Raw genomic sequence first — 22,020 nt, forward strand, 5'->3', positions numbered from 1 at the left:
GAAGGGCAATAATCTACAAGAATTAACAGGTATCAGGTGGTTATGATTTTATTTATACTGGTAATTGGAAGGCATCTCATTAGAGGGGTGAGGTTCTAGAACAATAGGAATAGTGGGAGCAAAACTGCCAGCACAGTTCTAGGGAAGGGCAGTGTTCATTTATGGAAGGGATTCTAAAATGCAGTTGTCTATAGTGATAAAGAACAAGATGTAATGATTCAGGACACCTATCCCATCCTAGACCCCCTGTTCAAAACAGGGTATTTTAGTTCAACCAGAAGTTATGGAGTGGGAAAAATTACTTTTGCTTTGGTGTAAGTTATTTGATACATCAGTTTCACTTCGCTTTGTGTCATTAGAGTCCATCCCATTAATTTGTGTGTCCTCTTCGGGCTTAAAATTTATTAATAAAGACTGAAAGCTCCTTACACCTGTATGAAAGAGAACAGAATTTCATTTGAGAGCTGAATTATGATGTCCAGAACAGAGTTAGCTGCAAACAAACTTAACGGTGTTGTAGGATTGTTCCATGACTTAGTGCACTATGTTACAGGGAAACACTGCAGTGTTGAGAGGTGTACCAAAGGTAACMTGATTAAATGCTTGGCAAGGAGTTAGGGCTAGAGATTAGATCAATGTGCTGGATGGGCTGTGGARTAGGATTGTCTCTATTTCTGTAAAGCTGTAAGTGTGCTGCTTGTAGAACAGTGGGCTTCTTTCCTGCTGTGTAGTGTTTTCAGTGATGCAGTATTGGACATGAGCATACCTTTGCCTTGTTTTACTTAAATTTACCTTTTGGAATTGTATTTCACTAGTCATGGGAAAAGTAGGCAACTTTCCCTCTTTGTTCTATTAGTGAACAAAGCAACCTGAGCATAAAATAACTCATGGGTAATGTTTGTAGCCAAAGGGTATAAAATGCTTTGTCCCTAACTCARAACATCAGACATATAGCTAGATAGAGTGGCTTGTTGTGTTATRACTATTCACACTATTGTGTAAACTCATGGTAATTTGAATCTCAAGTGTTACATACAAAACATGARCCAGGTATCCTGACAAGTGGGTACAACTAGAGGGACACCTAAAACTTCTCCTCTGCAWAGAAAGGCAGGTGTAAGAGCAATGAGGCAGAGGGACTTTGTTACTCACTCTCAAGTCCTAGAGTGTTCCTTGGTCTGTTGCCATTTGGGACTTGTGAATTTGCTGGTGAGAAGTTCCTTTAACAAGTAAGGATTTAATTGTTCTGATGAAGCTGAGCTAATAGATGTTCTGGCTTTGTAAATGTTTGTTACTGTTTGATGATACAGCTGGCCTGCTGGACTACATACACAGAGTTGATCTTTTTGTTCACAAATACYTGAATTTGGTTAACACCTATTACCTTGTTTTTCATATCTTTTATAATAAGCACAAAGTGTCTGAAATGTCTGAACAGTTACTGAGTAARAAAATTAAAGATCTTCAAAAACTACTGCTTTCCAGTTTCTGGAGTTKTGTAATCTCTTGATGTCTACAAGGACTTTAGTAGAGCAGCATGTTTTGTCTTTAGCCCTTATTCCTGGACGGATTCCCTTTGTTTTAGCAGAGCAATTGTTTAGATGCTGGGGCCTTTCCACTCTGTCGACTGACTGTGTCAGGTAGCTGGGGATTGGGAACAGTGTTGCTTAATCATCACATCATCTTAACACATGATGTGTGTATGAGATAAGGCACTGGTGACTCAAATTGAAAATGTGTATGTGATACCTGCAGGAGGTTTCAATGACTTGAGAGTTTACAGCCYTACTGGAACAAAGGAGACAGGAGTAAAAAGTACTCCTATCTCTGGGTACAGKCTGAGCAGTTCTGTAAGGGTGGCACTAAGGTTGTGTCTGGAATATACAGTATAATGCATTAGTAAATTATTTACTCACCCTAAAGGTAAATGTTTATCCATTAAGAATGACCTCTGGCAGAGAGCAATATTGGTAACTCAGGGTAGTACCACTTCATCTTCTGCTTGGAGAAGAAATGGCCTTCATTATGGTTCTGTAATGTGGACCAAGGAAAACTAGGGGTGRTAAGTTGATCCTTCTAACATACATATTTTTTTTTCCCTTTGATTTTGTAGGATTCTTAGAGCACCTCGGACGACATCCTAAATGGATGATTAACTTCACAATGGCAGAACTCACAGTGGAGAATGGCAACTGTATGGACTGGCAAAAGCGATGCCTTGTGTTGGAGTCCCAGCTCTTCAAATTCCGCTTGCAGGCAAGCAAGATCCGAGAGCTGTTAGCTGAGAAGGTGAGGCAGTGATGACTTCTTCTACTTGGCAATTAATTATGACATGAAAGCAAAAMGTCTGTAAATGCTGAGCTATCCAATAAATCTGTTACTTGCAGTGATGATTTCTTCCTTGATTACGGTACGTCTTCGTTGTCTGCTTATCTGTTGAGATGCAGAAATATGCCTGTCAGAGTGGTGTAAAGTGGCATAATAAAATTAGCCTTATTTACTACAAAACCAACCAAGTATTTGAAYTCTAGTTGAAAGCACTGTGCCAGCAAGACTCTGGATATCTAAAGTGACTGAGATAGCTGCAGAGCAAAGATGGAGGTTTTGGATAAGARCAGCAGGATCAGGACTTGGCTGGCAACAGAAAAGTTTACAGAGGTTCAAATTATGCTGCAATATTATAAAAYCAGACAGGGATACATGTATTGCCATAGTGTTAGAATAATACTTCATATCCAGTCAAAACATTCTGGGGATGCTGAAGCAAGGCCAAATATTTTGAGATCTGGATGTTAAAAACTTACATCTGTGGTTTTAGAGACATCTCCTACTAATCTCTTTCAAGTGCCCTCAGTGAATTGTTTCCACCCTAGAGGAGAGGACTGGCAGAGATTTGAGAGTTTTATTGTAGTTTTGGTTTTTTGCTTGTTTTTTAATATTTTTGTTGTTTTTCTTTACCTTAAATGGAGTTGTTTTTCAATCGAATTAAAGCTGTTTCATTAAATTTTTATAGTGTCAAAGTTTGTAAGTTGCTGTCGGGTTCCTTCTTTTTTTCAAAATGTGGCTTACATTATCACAGTCCAGTCCAAGATTGCTCAGATACTCAATTACTATTGGAAAGTGAGAACAGTTTCTTTCTGTCACAGTTTTACTAATGAAGTTGAAATCTGTACAGCTGACTGCCGTTTACTATATCTGATGACAGATATGTTCTAAACTCGCTTTTGCTCCAATTTGTGTTATGTAATTTGTATGTGTATATTCTTGTTTGTTGGTTTTGGATGCAAAAACATCCAGATGACAGCTACTTGAGAGCAGAGTAATTTTCRTCCTTGCTTTCATTGTAATTACACTTTCACTAGTGCAATATACTGCATGAGACAATTTTTCCACCCTTCATATTTTAARGAATTGTGCCTTTCTAAGCAGCTTCTTCATCTCTTCAAGGTTGTTTTTGAGATGGACCTTAGTGATTACTTACCTTGAAAGCATTGAAAGTGGTTGTAAAGTCCATCTARATAAAGGCACATTAAAAATATCACATATAGATGTGGAACAGGTCTGGTAAAGACAACCAATACTCATGCAATATTTCCAGCCTTTTAGTCAAAGCAATGTTCCCTTTGTTAGGGTTAAGGAGTAGCTTGGTTCAGTGCTCAGGTTATTCTGTAACTACTTGTACAGTGCTGTTGAAGCCTTTCTTGAAGGGTCARAGCACTAACAGGCTTGCAGTTCCCAACTCCCTGTGTCATGTGGGAACGGGAGAGCCTTGCCACAGAGTTGGGGAGCAGCTCCGGCAGGCTCTCCTGCTGCAGATGGGCACAGACACACAGTGCTCATGATGAACACTCCTCTTAGGAAGTGTCCTGGGCCTCAGGTTATCAGCTGGGCTGTAAAACTTGCTCAGAGACCCTCCTTCCCTCCTCCTCAGTCACCACAGGGCACCCCAGCAATCACCCCAACAGGGGCTCCTGTCTGCACTGCATCCTTCTAACCCTCAGGTGGGCAGTGATGCAGAACTGAAGGAGGTGCTTGGTTTGTGTCTAGTGACTGCAGCTTCAGGGATTTTTGTCATAGATTTTATTGTAACTGTGATTTTAAAGTTTTTTCCTCATTWTGAGAATGAAGAGGTTCAGACTTGCTGGAGGGTCCAGCATTTCAAAAAAGATTTTTTTGGGCGGTGAGGGGTGATAATCTCGGAAAAATGTGAAGTCTGCACAGTCTGAAGCTGTGTGGCAATCTGTGGTAAGCATTGTCCTGAGATACTCCCAATATGGTTTGCAGCAACAGGAAAATTATTTTTTTGAARWGTTTTTAGATGGTGSAAGTGAAGAATMRTGTTCACAAGGGTGTGATACTTGCTCACCAGYTAGGTTGTCTGAGGTCTGCACATGACTGATCGAAAGGCTTGAAAACCCGATCCTTCATATCTTGAATTATTCTTTATAATAAATTCTGTTATTTCAAGACAGGTTTAACTATCTTACTCACAAAAAAACCCAACCACTCATGCCTAGCATTGGTAGTACAATGTGCTCTAACAGTTTAAACACTTGAGATTTTTAAAATCCGCTTAGATTGAATAATCTTGATTGCTGCTCAGAACATGAGGAATTTAAAACCAAATGGTTTAACTGCCAATGCCCTAGTTCACATGGTGTGAACTTCCACTTTGATAGCCCCATCTGAGCTAATGAARAGAGCTGTCAAGCTGCACAGAGCCTGGCTGGGGGTTGGCACAGCAGGAGAGCCTTAGTCCCTAGTGTCCCAGACAAAGCTCTGCCATCCTGCTGGATCCCACGGGGCACGAGACCCCTGAGTCCTACCTTGTAGACATTAGSAGGGATCTCTTTGGAAATGGGCAGTTGTTTTCACTCTTTTTTGTACACACACTAGGAAAAGGGATACTTCTATCTTGATGAGTGGCATAGCAGGCTGTTGCCTTGGCAGCAAGTTGACCTGGTTAGGAGTAAGCTCTGGAACAGAACAGCAGGAGAAAAATGAAGTTGAGAGGTKTAGGAACTTTTTTCAATTTTATGTGGCCTCTTCTGAGTCATCAGGAGAGGGAAAGCCTCTGTGAATAGATGATGGGAGGATCTTTTGCAACTTTTTGAAGGGCCATCTGGGTAACTTAACCTGCTTCTGTCTTACTTCAATAAACAATGAACATTTGGAAAAAGGCTTCTTTGTCTCATGCAAGAATGACTATTCAGCTAGTACCATTTCTCCCATACAAGCTGTCTGGGCTACTGTTTGAAAGAAGAGTTCCATACATTTGGCTTGGTTACTATGATTTTTATGTGACCTGGGTCACATTGCTTAGTAACATTTGTCAAATTATAAAGCATTTTGAATGAAAGGACCCATGTAAATACCAAGCATTATTATTAATTCATTGAGGGATTTGAAAGAGCCTTACAAGTATGGATATATTAAATCTGAATGTGTTCCAGTGAGAGTGCTGAGACTGGGGATGAATGAAATAATCATTTCATGTACATGAGGAACACAGCAGTTATTTAACAGTTCATAGTAGGACAACCCAACAATGTAGTATGGGAAATTAAGAAAAGTAYGAGTTCATTTAAGGCTACGGAGGGAATTAGGGTGAAAAAAATATTTGACTTGACTGGAACTTAGCCAGGTCACCCTGCTTGCACAAGTTTCATAACTTTAGTGGTCAGGAATGGCCCAGCATACATTCTCTGTCTGATCAGGATCCATAACTGCTAGCAGTGCAATGCAACTGCTGGGATAACAAGGAGTTTTTCAGAAACTCAGTCAGAACAGTGTTGTCTTCTTAAAAATAACCTGAGTCTTTCATGGAGGTTGCCCACYTTGTGGAGGATTGAATTATTAGTTTAAGAGGATAGCTTGGTGAAAAAGCCCAGAATTTCATCTGTGCTGTGAAGGTAGACCCTGTCAATTAATCAGAAAACTAGGAGAGACCATTGGTTCTGAAGCTATTGTCTTAAACAGTCTTTGTTTCACAACGCGTATTATGTCTCCACAGTAGTTAGATTTAGCATCTCTCTTTTGCCAATATGTTTTACTGCATGGGTACATCTCTGTTCCGAGACCCATACTCATGTGACAGACCACCACTGTCCATGTTAGGTTGCCTTGAGTTCAGTCTCCTCTAAGACTCTTTGGTCAGAGCAGCTTTGTCTGGCTGCAATCCTCTGTGGCATCTGTCTGTTCCTCTGCCAAAGAAGCATCCTTGATTTGGATATTAAGCTACAAAGACTGATGTCCTTGATTGTTCCACTGMAAATGCAAATCTGAGAGATATCATGTTAATTGTGGCAGGTTTTAATCTTCATGGTTTGAATWTATGTCACTGCTTTTTTAGTTGCATGACTACTGAGGTGTCTACACGTATGTGCCTTTCAACAGGTTTGTTGATTGGTGTCAGTCTGTTCTTACATCAATGAGCACATACAGAAAAGAAGAGTTGCCTTGTTGCCATGTGAAGGAAGGGAAATGGAAGCAGGAGAATGCTGCCACATCCATTGTGGGTGATCAACCCAAGAGGAATAAGTCTCATTTTCAGAAAGATTGGTTTGGTCCTGTTAGTGGCCAGCCTGAATACTTGGTTCCAGTGCTTTATCAAGAATCAAAAAACATGTTGGAGAGAAAAAGAGCTCAGTTCACTTTATAGCTTTTCTTCTTTAGGCATGATTCTTTTAATCTTCTGAAGATTCTTCTGTACCATTCTTTCCATAGTAAAACATAAGTAAGTGCTGGAAACTCCATGAAGCATTCCTCCAATTTTGCAACTTGRTGAAGGAAACTTAGTGTCACTGACTTCATATTACTGGGCTGAAATCTGAGACCCACTGAAGCAGGGCAGGTGGAAGATGACCTTGGCAAACATTGAGATACTAGGTTACTATTTAAAGAAAAATTAAAATCAAAACCAAATTWAAAAAACCCACAAACACACCCTCCCCACCCCAAAACAACCACCACCTCCCCAAAAATGGGCTCTAGTTGTAAATTATTACAGGAACCCCAGGTACATTAGCATTTCATGAGAATGAAGTGATTTATAAACCTTTAGGATAAAATTCTATTCAGTGTCCATTGACTTTGATAGCAGCAATATTCAGATGCCAAATCACCGAATTGTCAGTTTGCAAAGCTCTTTAAAATGAAAAGAAGCATAGGAAAATTAAGATCATTGTTAATCTTGTCAGTTGTGAGTCTATGATTCTTTTGAAGCCAAAACAAAGTATTCAGGGGTTATAATATGGCATCATAGAGGACCTGCTGTGAGCTTTCCAAGATGTATTCATTTTTATTTACCATTGTGAATGAATCCAAGCTGAAATAAGATCAGGGAAGCACGGTGCACTGTAGACAGGCTCCTTTCAGGGACAGCCCATGGTGTGTAAATTGTAGACATGAGGTCAAGACTTTGGCACTGTTCCTTTGACCCATGTAATGAATGATGAAGCTCACTAATGAGAAAATGGTTCCGGTATACTCAAAGTAGGGCAGAAGACTGAAAAAGGTCAAAGGCTTTTCTTTTTTTCCTGGTCAAAGATGTCCAGTTAACTCAAAATATGCTGAAGATCTATAGGCTTGCACAAGTCCTGATTAAAATATGTGAATTTCTAAGTGATATTAATTTATTTTCTTTTCTTCTCCCTCTTGTTTCTCTTCTGGCTCTGAAGATGCAGGAATTGGAACAGAGAGTGATAGAAGCAGAGCAAAGAGCTGAGGATGCAGAGAAACAGGTAAGAGATTCTTTTATGGTGGCTCTGGTAGAAGTCCAGCAGTTAACTCMCATTAAATTCCTTCCAGTCTGGCATACAGACAGCACTCTGCAGGGCTTTGCCCTGCTAGGGATTGATTTACAGCAGTGACTGGATTTTCTGGTCTACTTCCCAGTCTTTGAGCCTTAGGTATGAGCAGGTGCCCGAAAATTTTGAACCCTGACTGAAAACCAGCACCTTCCTCTCAGCTTCACAGCCTTTACCCCGTTGTCCATGGTAGGCATGGGTGGTTGAGGAAGAGGAAGGGGATGTTGTACCTCAGGATTAAAGTGTAAGGATTGTGCTGCCTGGCAGGCCCTCAGGAAATAAATACTTAAGAATACTGGTGAGGACTTGTCTACACGTAGAGAAGGCTCTGTGAAAGAAGTAGGTTTTGCAGACACACCCTTATCACTTATTTTGGACTTTTCAGTAATTACTGCTCTGGCTCATGGAGAAAAACAGTAAGAGCTGGATTCATTGTCTATTACTGTAATCATCTGAAAATTAAGCAAATTGTCTAAACTAGTCATTCTATGTTTCTTGAATAATGGAGAAAGGGAGAGAGGCAAACTTCAGTTTGTGGACAGACTATAGAGAATAATGGACCTTTGGGAAGCAGACATTCTGCACTCTGAGGAGTATTATAGCAACAAAAGAGTGAGGAAGGGCCAAGTGGTGTGAGCTCTTGCATCACTGCAGACCACTACTGAAGGGAAGGCTTGAAGTGTGTCAGCTCCCTCCAGCTGGACAAGAGCTGCAGGACTGAGCACTTTAGTCAGAGGCTGAAGGGCAGAAATAAAAGCCTCGCAGTCAAGAATCACTACCAAAGATGATTTCTGAAGAAGGACTTAACAAGCAGTGTTATAAGCACTGGGAAACATTGCCTAGGAATCAAGAACTTGAAGTACCAGGAAAGGTATTCTGTCTGCAGAACATACTGTTCCACACCAGTATGACATTGACATCAAGATTTTTTACTGACCACCTTAATTCTAGGAAAGATGCTACGTCTTGACACTGTGCTGGTGACTTCTATGCTAGACCAGCAACWACCAGTGAAGAACAAGAGTTGTTCTTAAGAGTGGTATCAGTAAGTCCACACTGAACCAAGACAGGCAAAGGTAACACAATACAAGCAAAAGTGACAGCTGTGACTGCACCAGCAGGAAGTGCAGTTGTTTTTACTGGCAAGTGAAGAAGGTTTTATACTAGCAGACAGCTCTATGACGGGAGTAGAGTGCCCAAGATATGATGGGATGCAATGACAGCAAGGGACAAGATGGAGAACAAGTCAAATCTTGGTCCAAGAATGGGCAAGAAAGGGAGAACTTGGCTGGGAAGGTTTGAGAGAAATGAGGGTTGCCTTCACTCACCTGCCACCTGCAGTTCTGCAGGCATGTGTTGGCAGGTCCTAAAGACTAGYAACCCTCAATGTTTGCCTTTGCAGCAGCCTTATCCACATCCAGAGATAAGTGTTCCTAGAGAAATGCTACATTGCTGCCTGACAGCCTGAAGAAGTGACAGTGTAAGAGTAGGACCATTCCCTTCCGCTAATGAGTACATTCACCATGAATGAGAGGCAGCYAGCAAATGAGAGGGCTCCACATCAAGTGCAAAATCCCTTGTTATCTTTCTCTCCAGGAGTCTGGGGGGTTGGATTTGTTAATTCAATGGACTCCCTGCAGCTGCCAACCTCAATTAAGGAAATCACATGTTTGCAGTCCCCTCGCTGAGCCTCTAGTACGGAGTCAGCATTTGGGCATCAGACAGAAAGGAGGGGCCATTTCTTTTTACTATAATCACCCTAACCTCTAATGAAAACACATCCGACTCAGCAGGCTTAGTTTTCTGGCTCGGATGTTGGGCGCTTACCTTTCTGATTCAGTATGAGGAAGAGGCAGTTTGCTTCTCTGCCTAATACAGGCAGACAGGAGGACAAAACACAGCTTCTGCAAGTATGAAGTGTAGGCTGCTCAACAGRGCATGACTAACACGCTTGCACAGACTCTGAAGTGCTCAGATTGCTGCCTGCATTCTGTCTTTCTGGTTCTAAATTCATGCTAAATTAATGGTATTTGCAGTTGGTTTCTTTGCAGATTTAGTTTCTTTGGGATGTGTTGGAACCAGAGATTTTCCCATCATCAAATGCCACATTTGAGTTAAACTGAGGGGATTCCATTCATCTTTAGAAATGGTGTTTATAATCCATTGTAATTAAATGAGGTAATGGTAAAATGGAGTGGCATTATTGAGAGACAAAGGTTTTGGAGAAAACATAGAGGTTTTAAAAGTTTGCTGCAAATCTGATATGCTTCAGCAGCTGCTAGATTTTAGTGCATCGAAACTTTGTCTGTCATGAAGGAGCACTACAGTGAACTTTCTTTTGCTGAGATGAGGAAGTGCTGGCACTGGCATGAGCTCAAAGACAGGCAAATCTTCTGAACTATCTAACTTTGTAACTCCTCAGCACATCTGGAGAAAAGACCTAGCAGAAAGACAGGAGTTGCCAAAACACTGTCTAAACTGGGGAGAAGAGGAAGAAGGAACTCTGGAGTACATTTTCCTRTAGAAATCTTAATATGGAGCGAATAGCCAGAGGTTTGTGGTGTATACCTTGTTAGTGAATGAGGTAAAAATCTGACCATGATATTGCAGAGGAGGAAAATGTGATGTTCCTTGTCCATATGTGCATGGAAACTATGGTGCCTATATGGCCTCTTTGTTTAATAATTTGGTTATAATATCTCACAATGTGTTTATCTGTTCATGGTTCAGTTTGCATCTGTTACTGCTTCAGCATTACAAATGAATGGACAATGTTCTTTTCACAAATGTGGATTTAAACTAAGTATAACCTGAAGGGTGTTGCATTTTTTTATGTTTTATTTTTCCTTTCCTGTCTTCAAAAATAAGAAACCCACAAATATCTTCATTTTTTTGCATTCTCTTACCAGTACACAATCAGCTCCTTAATTTGCATTGGTTTGTTTTGGTGGTTTTTGTTGTTTTCARTTTCCTTCTGATTACCATTACAGGTCAGAGTTATGGAAGAGAAGATAAAACTAGCCAACGTGAAGAGTGGTGAATCTGACAGCACCCTGCACAGGAAATACCAGGAGCTGATGTGCACAATACAAGGAAAGGAGGATCTGATCAAYAAATTAGAGACACAACTAGCAAAACAGGTAGGGATATTTTCTACAGGGAGGCCTGTAGCTWTAGTGAGTTAGAGGGATTCTGTAAYGCACCATTCAAATGTATGGATTATGTCTCATTACGTGTTAGTCTCTCAGTTGCTGTAAAATGGTGCCCAGTTCAGTACAAGATCCTCTCTCTCCTTCTCAGACAAAGCATCCACTCAGCTTGGTAGCCCATTATTGGAGATCAGTCAATATGCTTAAAGGGCTTCCTTGTGTTAGTGTTGAGACCCTACATTGTAATGCTGAAGTCTGGTCACAGTGTTTCTCTGGCTTTTTGGCATACAGATTGCTTTGCAAACTTCTGTGTGGCCCATCTCTGACTCTGTGGATGCTGCTTCTTGRGAAGGATCTTTTCCCAGTCTTCAGCAGTCCTTTTGGATAGTTCATCTCTTGTCAGATGTCCTCATTATAAMAGAGGAGCTGTTTCCCAGTACAGATAGTTCTTAGCCTCCTCCATTTTCAGTTGGTGGGAGGAAGGTGCTGCATCTACAGCAGGGCTTGTATTTCAGTTCTAGTAAAGTCCTTGYCCTGTGTTTTTTGTAACATGAAGAATGATGTATTCTTATAAGAATACATTCTTTCTAAATAAATTACTTTTAAATAGAAGTAGAACTGTACCCAAAAAAAATTGCTCGGCCATTTGAGTTACATTGAACTAATTGTCACCTCTTTCAAGGACTGTTAGTCTTCCTGTTCCAGCAACAAGAGGCAAAWTGAGTTTCTAGAAATGAAAGCCAAAGATTGACAATCCCAGACAAGAAAMACTCCTAATCAGAGTCACTGGTTTAGTTTCAGAATGGGATGAGATGATGGCAGAGCTAGAATGTTACTAAGGGTCCCTGTAAGGCATCCTATTTGTTTTCACTGGGATTGGAAGAGCCATGGAGTTCAGAGCATTATTAAGAGAACACTGAGGTCATGTCTGGACCACACAATAGTATGGGACACAAAGAATCTCTAATTGCTTTAGGATCTTAAAGCACAATAACTGCATCTATGGCTGCAGTGCCTGAGTGAGCTGGTTCTGCTTAGAGGCAGGGCTTACTAAGCTTGGTGACAATGCTGTCATCGTGTCACTATTCTACTTTAGAACCCTAAATAAAATCTTGGCATTGCACTTCACCATACAGAACAGTAATCTGAATCTTTTACCTCATGGATCCTGTTTAAGACAAGTCCAGGTGATTAGTGATTCAAATTCCCATGCAATGGATCCTTGGAGGTGGCAGATTTACTTCAATGTGTCAGATCATTTCAGACCTGTAGGCACATCTAGTTCTAACTCCTGCAAAGGCTGAGACCTCGTGATTAGGAACACAGTCATATAAAARGGGAAAAAAGCTAAATAAATCTTCCTTGAAGCATCTGATTTGATTGCTTTAATTTCATTATGCTCAGCTACAAATGTAACTGCTTCCTATWATGTTGCTAAGGTTTGTTTTGAAGTCAGCAAACATACTTGGGTAAGAGCTTTTAAATGTGCAGTTCTAGTGATAAATAGCATTGATGATTAAAAGTGATGTGAAAATGTGGGGAATTTTGTGCATTCTGCTGTGCATGTGTATGATATTTATCAGTGGGAAAAATKTAAAGTGTGAGGAAGGACTCACATTTTTGTTATCATAGTTACTGGTCTTTGTTTGCTTCAGAAGAAACAGTCTAGCAGGGAAACCACCTACTACTACCAGAAGGTATTGTCTTTGTCCCTTAATTGGAGTAACCAGGGCTGATGTGCCATGCAGCATATATTCCTCTTCTCTCCTTCCCTCCCTTGCTCCTGGAACTGATTTTTTTCTTGCAGTTGTTTAAATCATTATATAGATAGGAGAGTTTTCAGTGATGTTGCTTCTGATGAAGCCAAACAGAGGATAAAACAGAAAGCTTCAGGTGATCTTAGTGTTAATTCAGCATCTTTCAAAGGAAATTTCCAGATAAGTTAAAAACACAGTTCCTGCACACAGGCTGGGGGAACACTACAGATACTCAACAGCAAACAGCAGCATTGCAAAACCATCTGAAGTTGCAGATGCACTCAAACTGTGGTAGRTGGGCAATTGTTACCTGACGTTGATTTTGCTATTCCACCAGAAACTCTTGAAGCAGGCCTCTGAATCTAACTCTAGGGACCATGTAAGACAACTTAGAGATTGATTTTTCTCAGAGGCCAGCTGAATAAGTATCCAAGTAGAGTCTGGAATGGGAGCTTCAGTGTCTCGGTCACTCTTGATGCAGTAACTTGCTGAGAATTGTTCATTGCATCTCCAAATGTGTCTAATGTTGGTTTTGGTTCTTTGGCACAGAAACAGCTGAGGACTGAGGAAGCAAAAATTGTTCAAGAGAAAGCTGCCAAGATCAAAGAGTGGGTAACATTTAAGCTCAGGGAGGTAAGTCTCTAGCTTGCTGCCAGCTTTCAAGGCCTGTGAGTAAGTACAGCGGCTGCACTGCCAGGGGGTTCCTATGTAGCACAACAGTCTGGGGACAGTCAATCTGCCACAGAGGCTCTCTGCTTGTTTGKCCCTACACATCACTCTTACCGAGGGCTGTTTACTTTATTGGGAAAACTATAAATGACTGTGAAGTCAMCAGTGCCCAAAAAAATGCTCCTTCTGGGTAACGTTTCCTCGATTCTCTGTTTCATAAGCATTATTTCTGCCATAGGAGTAAATGCTAAACCATAGCAGGGAAGTAAATTTAAAAACATACTTGAGACATGCCAATAGTTTAWACAGAGGCTATTTGAGATAACTCTGCAAAATGTTTGAGGTGGGTTGTCTAGTGATGCTGCTGAGTAGAAGGATTTCAAGGTGACTGGTAGACTCACCCTTCTTTCTTTCCTTTTTTAARATACTTGAAGGTAGTACAGGTAAAGGCATGTTCTGTGTAGTGGATCACATACGCACACAGTTTTGCATTATTTTTCAGCTTTTATTATTGTTGTTTCRTAGCTTGAGCTGGAAAATTATCACCTGAAAAACTGTAATCAGAGACTGACGGAGCAAATTGAAGCCCTTCAGGACACATTGCAAGGTAAACACATTCAACTGGCACTGTAGCCTAGTAACCACCACAGGAGTGGAAGTCGGCATTCCTGGGTTACATTCTTGACTTTGTCAGAAATTAACACTGGTGACAGCAAGCAGTAGACTTGCTCTGTTCATTAATGGGTCCATTTTTAAGATGGGAATAACAAGCTTACCTGCCTTAACTCTTAGTTTTCTCACCAACAGTTGAGTGTAGACACCTTTTGTTTAGAATCTGCATTTGCCGTTAAAAGAGACACTGAACTCCTGAGTCAGAAGCTTTTGTTGAAATACATAGTAGAACTCTCCATTCAATTCAGTGCTGCAGGGGAGAAGTCCCTGACATATTTAAGTGTACCTCCACATGTGCATTATTCTCATACCTGCAGAACCTCTGCTGGCATGTGAACTGAGTAACTGAGTAACTGAGTGAGCCAAGGCAGCAGCTGTTTGATCTGCTTTAGGAKCTGGGTTCCTCTGTGCTGTTGGGTTGGACTGGAGAAAGCTGCTTGTGGTGTTTTGAGTTTTTGCAGTTCTCTGGTGGCTGGATAGAAAATTTTGGTGTCCAGGCTTGAATTCAGCACCTTTAGTTGTAACAGACTTTGGAGAGGAAATTCTCTCTTTTTTGTTTCTTCTTATTTTTTTAATATTTTTTTTTAAGCTTGGTTTGGTCAGTAAGCTGAGCTGGTTTCCAGAACTTCACTGGGCATGYGGGCAGGGAACATTTCTTGCCTGCAGAAGTCTTTCTAGCATTCCTATTACTCCACAGCAAGGGAATAGGGCAAAATTCCTTCTAAATCCCACCACATTTCTAATGAAATGCTTTATGACTGGGCTTTTCTCATCCCCTCTGGCTCTGACTGTTCACAAAAAGAGAATGCCTGGTAAGCTGCGTTAATAATCTGGTATTAAGTGTTCCCTGGATCCCAGTTCTCTGGGCAGTAAACAGCACTGCCCTCTCCTCTTATCCCTCACTAGTCTCACTATGCCAGGCTGAAGTCAGAGGCCTCTGCAGAGAGACAAATCTCTTCTTGCTTGCTATGCTAATAGTAACAGCTTCTTCTTCCTAATCTCCTGTCACATCTAGGAAACTGCAAAAATATCAGTAATATTTAAAATTATGACCTCTCTTCAGTCTACACTAATGATTTGCCTGAGGGTCAGGGGAAAATGTGTGCTGGGATTTGTGTGTGCCAGTGGTATGTGTTAGGTTTGTTAACATTCAGTTCCTTGTGACTCAAGTGCCAAGGTCACCCTCTCACAATTGTCTTTTTCTCAGCTGTTTTCAAGAGCAGGTTTCATCCTCTCCATTGTCAACAGTAATTTATTCTGCTGTTTGCTCTTCYCTCTGTAACTTTGTGTCTTCATTTTGTTTCCACTTCCTTGTAATTCCCATGGGTAGTTAAGCAATACCCATTTGTTTGGGTAGAGTTTGATGTTCAGGCAGCATTTTCAGCAATAGCTGTGCAGCGTCACACTCACCCTTATTTTACAGTTTCCAAAGCATCTAATGATCTGGTTCTCTTTCAGTCAGGCTGAAATAAACATAAATKCCAAAAAGCCAAACATCCTCTGTCACTCCAAGTTTTACCCCCACATTCTCATATTCTTAAGCTTCTATTTGGTGGAAACTGTAGAACTGAGATACTCTTTAAATCTATTATGGAAAGGACGAAAATATATRAATTATGAAGTGTAGATACCAAGTAGACAAAGGACAGTGGAGGCAATCTAGGATCTATCTTCTATGTCATCCTCTWACATAACCACTGAAAGGGCAGGGAAAGTACTAAAATAAAAACCATATAAGTAACTATTAAAAAACTTTGTGACATAAAGCACTGTGTGGGCCATATAGCACAAAAGGATAACAAAAAGCTCTAGGGAAATTCTTGAAAAGAGAGTAAACTCACCGATTGATGTGATGGTTAAGCAGGTCTCCATACTTTTGCTGGAGGCCTCATCTAGCCCCGGGGAATGGATGGAATCATACCAGTTTATTTGATGACTTAAATCACTGTAGGTYCACTAAAGCCAAAAGCCATGCTAAGCCATTTTCCAGCCACTTGGATGTCTCTGACAAAATGTTGTGTGGATAGGTGCACTTCCTTCTCATATTTTAAGAGGGGAGGYATAATTGTATATGGGTAAGAGTAAAAACCTTTATATTGCATTAGATTGAAAGCTTGCCTAGGCCAGTATTCCATATSCTGTTTACTGTTCACATACTGCAATTAAAGCCATCCTTCTCTCCATACATTTTTCCACCTTCTGCTCTCAGCAGTATAGGAAGTTCCTAGGCCAAAACTCCTATGCTATTGATACGTTACTTTTCCTGGCCTATCTGCAGCCTTCTCTTTCACTTTTTGTTGGGGAAAAAACCCTTCCTTCTATAAATTTCAAATCTGCTGCCTAGTAATTTCACTAGGCACACCTTAATTTCATTTTTGTCAGCAACAGTGATTAATTATTTCCTATTCATCTCTTCTGTGCTATTCCCAATTATAAATGTACAGTACTTTTATTATAACTTTTATTACCCAGCCATCTCTTTTCCCTTCTGTATAAACAGGCCAGAGTGCTATTGAAATACAATGGAATGTGGGCTAGGGAGCAACACTGAAGGCATCAGTATTTGAATGTCTTAACCATATGTTCTTCTCCCTTGTAGATATGACGAGCATTCCTCCCTTTGAATCTCTTTGGAGCTGTGATYCCCTGAAGCCCCGAGCATCGCAGGCCTCTTTTTCTGAGAAGATTGACCAGAAATCTGTGCTCCTTGCACCTGGTTTCAGAGATGTGTGTCAGGCAGGCCCTACCAAACRTGTCCTCTCTTCAGCAAACATAGTCCTTGCCAATGACACCTTTACTGACCATGGAGAGGATAAATCTCTGCTTTCCCGGAGCATACTGAAGCTCATGTCTGACCCATCAAGCTGGAATCTCTCCACAGAGAAAAATGTATTTYCAGCCATAAGTTCTGAACACGGTTTAGGGTGCTCTGATCCCATATCACTGGACCCTCCAGCTGAGACCACAAGAATTCTTGAGGCTTTGGCCTTCCGGTCATCTTTGGAAGGAAAGTGTAGTGCTGTGAGCACCTTGCAACAGGTGGATTTGGATGGCTCCCGCTTCTCTGATGATCTGGGTGCCAGATTCCACTCCCACCGGCTGGACTCCTCTTCCTCAGGAGAAATAATGAGCCTCCTTGAGGGCCGTCTCCAAACTGCTGAGCCACCCCTGGTTGTGTCAACGTCAGCTGTTACAGCTCRTTCCTTCTGTCCAGGGAGGGAATGCAGCCTTGGGAGTAGCATGACYTTTCCAAAAATACGAACACCCAATACACCAAGAGACAGTATCCAACTGGCCAAGAGACATCACAGCCAACCACAGTCAGGGGCTAATTCTTTCCATCGTGTAATGCASTTAGAGACTAGCACTTTCCAGCCCATAGCAGACCCTCCAGTCTGCTGTGGGCATGTGGAGGAGACAGACATTGATGATGATGGAGGACTGGAGAAGATGGAGACAGAATGTGTCCTGCTGAGGGGAGAAGCTGGCACATGTGAGGGAATGTACCACTCATCTGTGGAGCAAAGAGAAGCTGTGAGTTCTGAGGCTGGCGCACTTGACCCAGGAGGTAAACCTCCCACACCACCACTGCAYCGATTCCCATCATGGGTAAGAAATGCAAGGACAACAGTGTGACAAATGCTGCTTATCTTTGTGCGCAGTAGTTTGGCTACAACACCTCTTGGTCTCAAGGAATTGTTACCAGTAGGCATCACAGGTTACATTCCTGAGCTCCCAAGTCTGACAGTTAAAGATCATTGACAATGGCATGCTGGTGCCAATTTTTTTTTCTCTTTTTTTTTTTCACCTTATAAGAGGAAAAAAATCCATTAAAAAAAAAACAGTACTAAAGTATCAYAGGAATAAAAATGGAAGTCAAAATATGCTGCACTGTGCTTTATCATTATATGGGTCATCAAAAGTTAATCCTTAGTTTTGTTGTCATGTGTTTAAGATAGGAAAATGAGTCATACATATGCATACATCCATACATGCAATGGACCAGATAAGTTATTTCCAGAGTGAGAAAAAGCTGAATACTAGAATAGATACTAGGATTAGATTTCAGCATTCTTATCTCATGCTATGCTCCTGCTATTAGGAAAATTTTGTGAAAACTTGTGGTAAAGTTTATATATATTGGGTAAAGTTTATATATATTTTGTAAAGAATATATATGTCCTGTTGTTTTTGTTTCCAGTTACTTGTGAGGTCAAGTAGATGAACTGTTTGTTAGTCCTAGAATTGTTTGGGTTTCAAAAAGCATCCTCCCGCTCATCCACTGAGCGGATCACTTATCACAGGAAGAGATTAGATTGGTCAAGCAGAACCTGCCTTTCACAAACCTAGGCTGTCTGGCCTGATCCCCTGGTTGTCCTGYRTTGTTGTGTGATGGCCYTCAGGATGATGGGCTCCATGACCTTCCCCAGCACCASGRKCAGGATGACAGGCCTGTTGCTCCCAGATCCTCCTCTGGTCCTTGTAGATGGTGYCACRTTTGCCAGGTTCCAGTCCYCTGGTGCTCCCCAGTGAACCAGGACTGCAGGTCACTGATGGGCAGTGTCTCAGGGAGCTCTTCTGACAGCTCCCTCAGCACCCTTGGRTGGATCCCACCTGGCCCCATAGACCTGTGTGTGTGTCTGAGTGGCAAAGCAGCTCACTGGGCATTTCCCCTTGGGTTATGGGATGTYATTCTGCTCCCCATCCATGTCTTCCAGCTCAGAGGCCTGGGTACTTGGAGAACAATTGGTTTTACTGCCAAAGACTGCAGCAAAGAAGGCATTGAGTACCTCCACCTTTTCCTCATCCTGTGTCACTATGTTTCCCACTCATCCAATAAAGGAAGGAGATTCTCTTTTTGTTTCTCATGTATTTATAGAAATCTTTCATTGTCTTTTACTGCAGTAGCCAGGTGAAGTTCTAGTTGGGCATTGGTCCTCCTAATTTTTTCCCTGCATAACTTCATAATGTGCTTGTGGCCCTCCTGAGTCACCYGTCCCTTCTTCCAAAGGTCACAACCTCTCTCTTTTTTTTTTTTTAACTAAGTTCAGTGAAAGCTCTCTGTTCAGACAGGCTGGTCTTCCTCACTGGCTCATCTTTCAATATGTGGGGATGACCTGCTCCTGCACCTTAAAGATTTCCTTCTTGAAGAATGTTCAGTTTTGTTGGACTCCTTTGTCCATCAGGGCTAACTCCCAAGGGAGTCCATCAACCAGGTTCCAGTCTATCAAACAAGCCAAAACTTGTGCCAGGCTAACTGACAAACCTAATGAAAATCAATGTAGYATCAAAAGAGATTATTCTGTTTTGATTTGCTTTTTTAAAGGCATAGGCAAACAAGTGATTTATTGAAGCTGCGAAGTCAAGCACTAATTCTTATGTCCTAAAATTTTTTGGTGTACTTGACTTTGCACTCTTAGATACTTTCATGTATATGTATTATGTGTGCTTTTTCATAGTGTATTTTGGTTGAATGCTTTAGGGAGCACCAAGAGGTTTCCTAGCTTTGGGGTTTATCCGTTTTGCACTGGTTGATATCTTAGTCATAACTCTGAATCTAGATACAGAGTTGGGTTTCCCCTCTGGAATTTTTATCAATTCATTAAGCACTTGGAAATCCTTTGAACTGAAAGCTCTGTATATTGATGTGACTGAGACACAGTCTTATTGAGATCATTCCAGGCATTTCTTTCATTCCCCTATTACAGAATGGGCATCCTTTGCAGCTGGTGACTTCATAAATTGTCCTGGTTTAGGGCTGTTCTTTATTCAWTTTAATGCATTGTTTATAATTTCAAAAAAAACCCCCATCTTTTCCCAAGCTGCGGTATAGTAATTTATTGATAATTGCATGTAGGTGTTCCAGTGTGTGGATGTCACCTCTGTAGCTGGGAATTCACAGAGTAACACACTTCCAGTAATGGGCATTCAACATATGGTGGAATTCAGCAATCTTTCTTAGAGACCCTCTCCTTCCTGCCCAAAGGTGTGACTGTGGTGTGATTCTGTGACATGAGCATTTCTGTCTGTAAGAATTACATTTTTGCCTTAYCATTGTTGTTCATGTATTATTGTTTCAGGAGAGCCGGATCTATGCCGTGGCCAAGTCTGGCATAAGATTATCTGAAGCAGCCGTGGTGAATGATACTTCCAGATCCTGTAAGTTCCAGACTAGATCCATCCTTAGAGTTTAGGCTGACTCTGAGGGACCTGAGCTTCTGGTTGTTCACATTTCTTCATTTCTTTGCCTGTTTTCAAAGTAAATTTGACCTCATAGATAGCATTGATAAAGGAARGGAGGAGGACATATCTGATTTTGGGGGTGGTTGGTGCTGGGCTGTTTGTTCCTCTACATTCTGTAACATTTTCATGGATTTCATTATCTCCTCCATCAGTTTTGCAGCCAGTCTTCTGCCTCTGTGTGTCTGTGGCCTGTTTATAGTCTTCTGATTCACCATCACCTTCACCTGTTAGGACTTTTATCTGTTTTGACAGGGTATGCCACACTGCCATTGTACCTTGGGGAGCACAGAGTGGGTACAGTGTCTTACAGGCTAAATGGAGGGAAAATTGCAGCTCTCTCGAGGAGTTGTATGGAATTAATAACACATCCCCCTGGCCTGTCTGAAGCCAGACTGTCCAGGATGACAATTCTCCATGTACTTCTCTTTAAAACCTCCTCCTTTTCACCAGTTTGTATTATTTGCTCTCTTGCTTTCTCTCTGAATTTTCCCAGCTTCCAATTTCTCGTGTTCAGCTTCTGGGCCATTTACCTATCTCATCTACAGAAATGTCACAGTGCCTGTCTACACTACGCTGAAGGGGGTAAGGACCTACCTCACTTTTCCTGTTGTGGAATGCATGGTCCAGGGCTGCTAGTAATTTGAGACAAAACAAGATGAAGCTGTGCAGGGGAGGAAAGAAAATTAGAGAATGTTGGGAAGTACTGGACATCAAAAGAATGCAGAAAGATTAGCAAATGATAAATATATTCAAGAATACAGAATATTGCAACAAGTTTTGACCTAGGAGGTTGGCAGTRTGCACTATGAACTCTAGAGGTGACAGTAGGTGTAGTTTAAGGAATGAAATGCAACATAAGGCACGTGGAAGAGTAGGAGAGTGCAACCAGAGGAGACCCAAACAGATCAGACTAGAGAGTCCAGCTTGGAAGTTCTCGGACTAGAATGGGAGGAACTGGGGAACCCTGGGGCAGAAATGGGCAAATTGAAAGGGCATGGATTGCTATAGAGCATAGGTCCTTATTGAGGAGGGATTGTTTGGGGGAAACTTTTCTCTCACACCCTAACCATACAGGTTTGTTTTCCAGAAAGCCACACAGATCAGCAACGTGCCTTTCTTAGATGAGTCTTCAGGCTCTGATGATGACTGTGGCTCCCATGCCAGCTTCAGGACTTCTACTGCTGGATCTGAGAACAGGAAAGCCAGCATGCCAGGCAGCCCTCGTGCTGTGAAGAGAGGTAAAGCAGGAGTATTGCTACTGAGCAGGATGAACTCTGTCATCAGAGGCAAGATGCTCTGAACAGCATCATTGGTGACAGGCAAATGCTCAGCCAGGGTGGTACTAACAAGGAGCTCTCCGAGAACATGTGCAGACATCAACAGTAGAAACCTGTTCTTTTAGACAATTTTTACTGCCAATAGATTTCCATTCAGGCAGTTGCTAAACTAAGATTGTGGGAGAGATTGATCTCCCAAATTCATCACATATCCAGTCATCCAAATCTTTTCTGTGACTTCTCCTTGGAAGCAAGCTTGCCTTCCTAGAGGAAAAAAAAAGAGGCATCAGCAGTCAGGCTAGTGGGGTTTGAGTTTCCAAAGTCTGATCAGATTTGTCCTTCTTGAACCAAAAAAAAAGCTCTAGTGGTGAATGCAGAAACTTTTTTGTAGTGTGCAGTATTCAGTGCATGCTTCTTTCTAGCCATGACTCTTAGTCCATCCTTT

General features: G+C 41.4%; 1 protein-coding gene across 1 annotated transcript in view; it reads left to right on the plus strand.

Moving 5' to 3' along the window:
* The window catches only part of PLEKHH1 (pleckstrin homology, MyTH4 and FERM domain containing H1), a 44,278-nt gene that overhangs the window by 3,319 nt on the left and 18,939 nt on the right, over positions 1-22,020 (plus strand). The window contains exons 2-10 of the mRNA XM_057367371.1: positions 2,114-2,289; positions 7,680-7,742; positions 10,799-10,948; positions 13,264-13,347; positions 13,909-13,990; positions 16,655-17,664; positions 20,136-20,214; positions 20,792-20,880; positions 21,386-21,536. Of these exons, the coding sequence (XP_057223354.1) occupies positions 2,149-2,289; positions 7,680-7,742; positions 10,799-10,948; positions 13,264-13,347; positions 13,909-13,990; positions 16,655-17,664; positions 20,136-20,214; positions 20,792-20,880; positions 21,386-21,536 (1,849 nt within the window). The 5' untranslated portion in view covers positions 2,114-2,148. The remainder of the gene's footprint in view (positions 1-2,113; positions 2,290-7,679; positions 7,743-10,798; positions 10,949-13,263; positions 13,348-13,908; positions 13,991-16,654; positions 17,665-20,135; positions 20,215-20,791; positions 20,881-21,385; positions 21,537-22,020) is intronic.

This window comes from Malurus melanocephalus, unplaced genomic scaffold (assembly GCF_030028575.1).
Source record: "Malurus melanocephalus ecotype Western Australia unplaced genomic scaffold, MMel_1.1 scaffold_2, whole genome shotgun sequence".
Taxonomy (NCBI): domain Eukaryota; kingdom Metazoa; phylum Chordata; class Aves; order Passeriformes; family Maluridae; genus Malurus; species Malurus melanocephalus.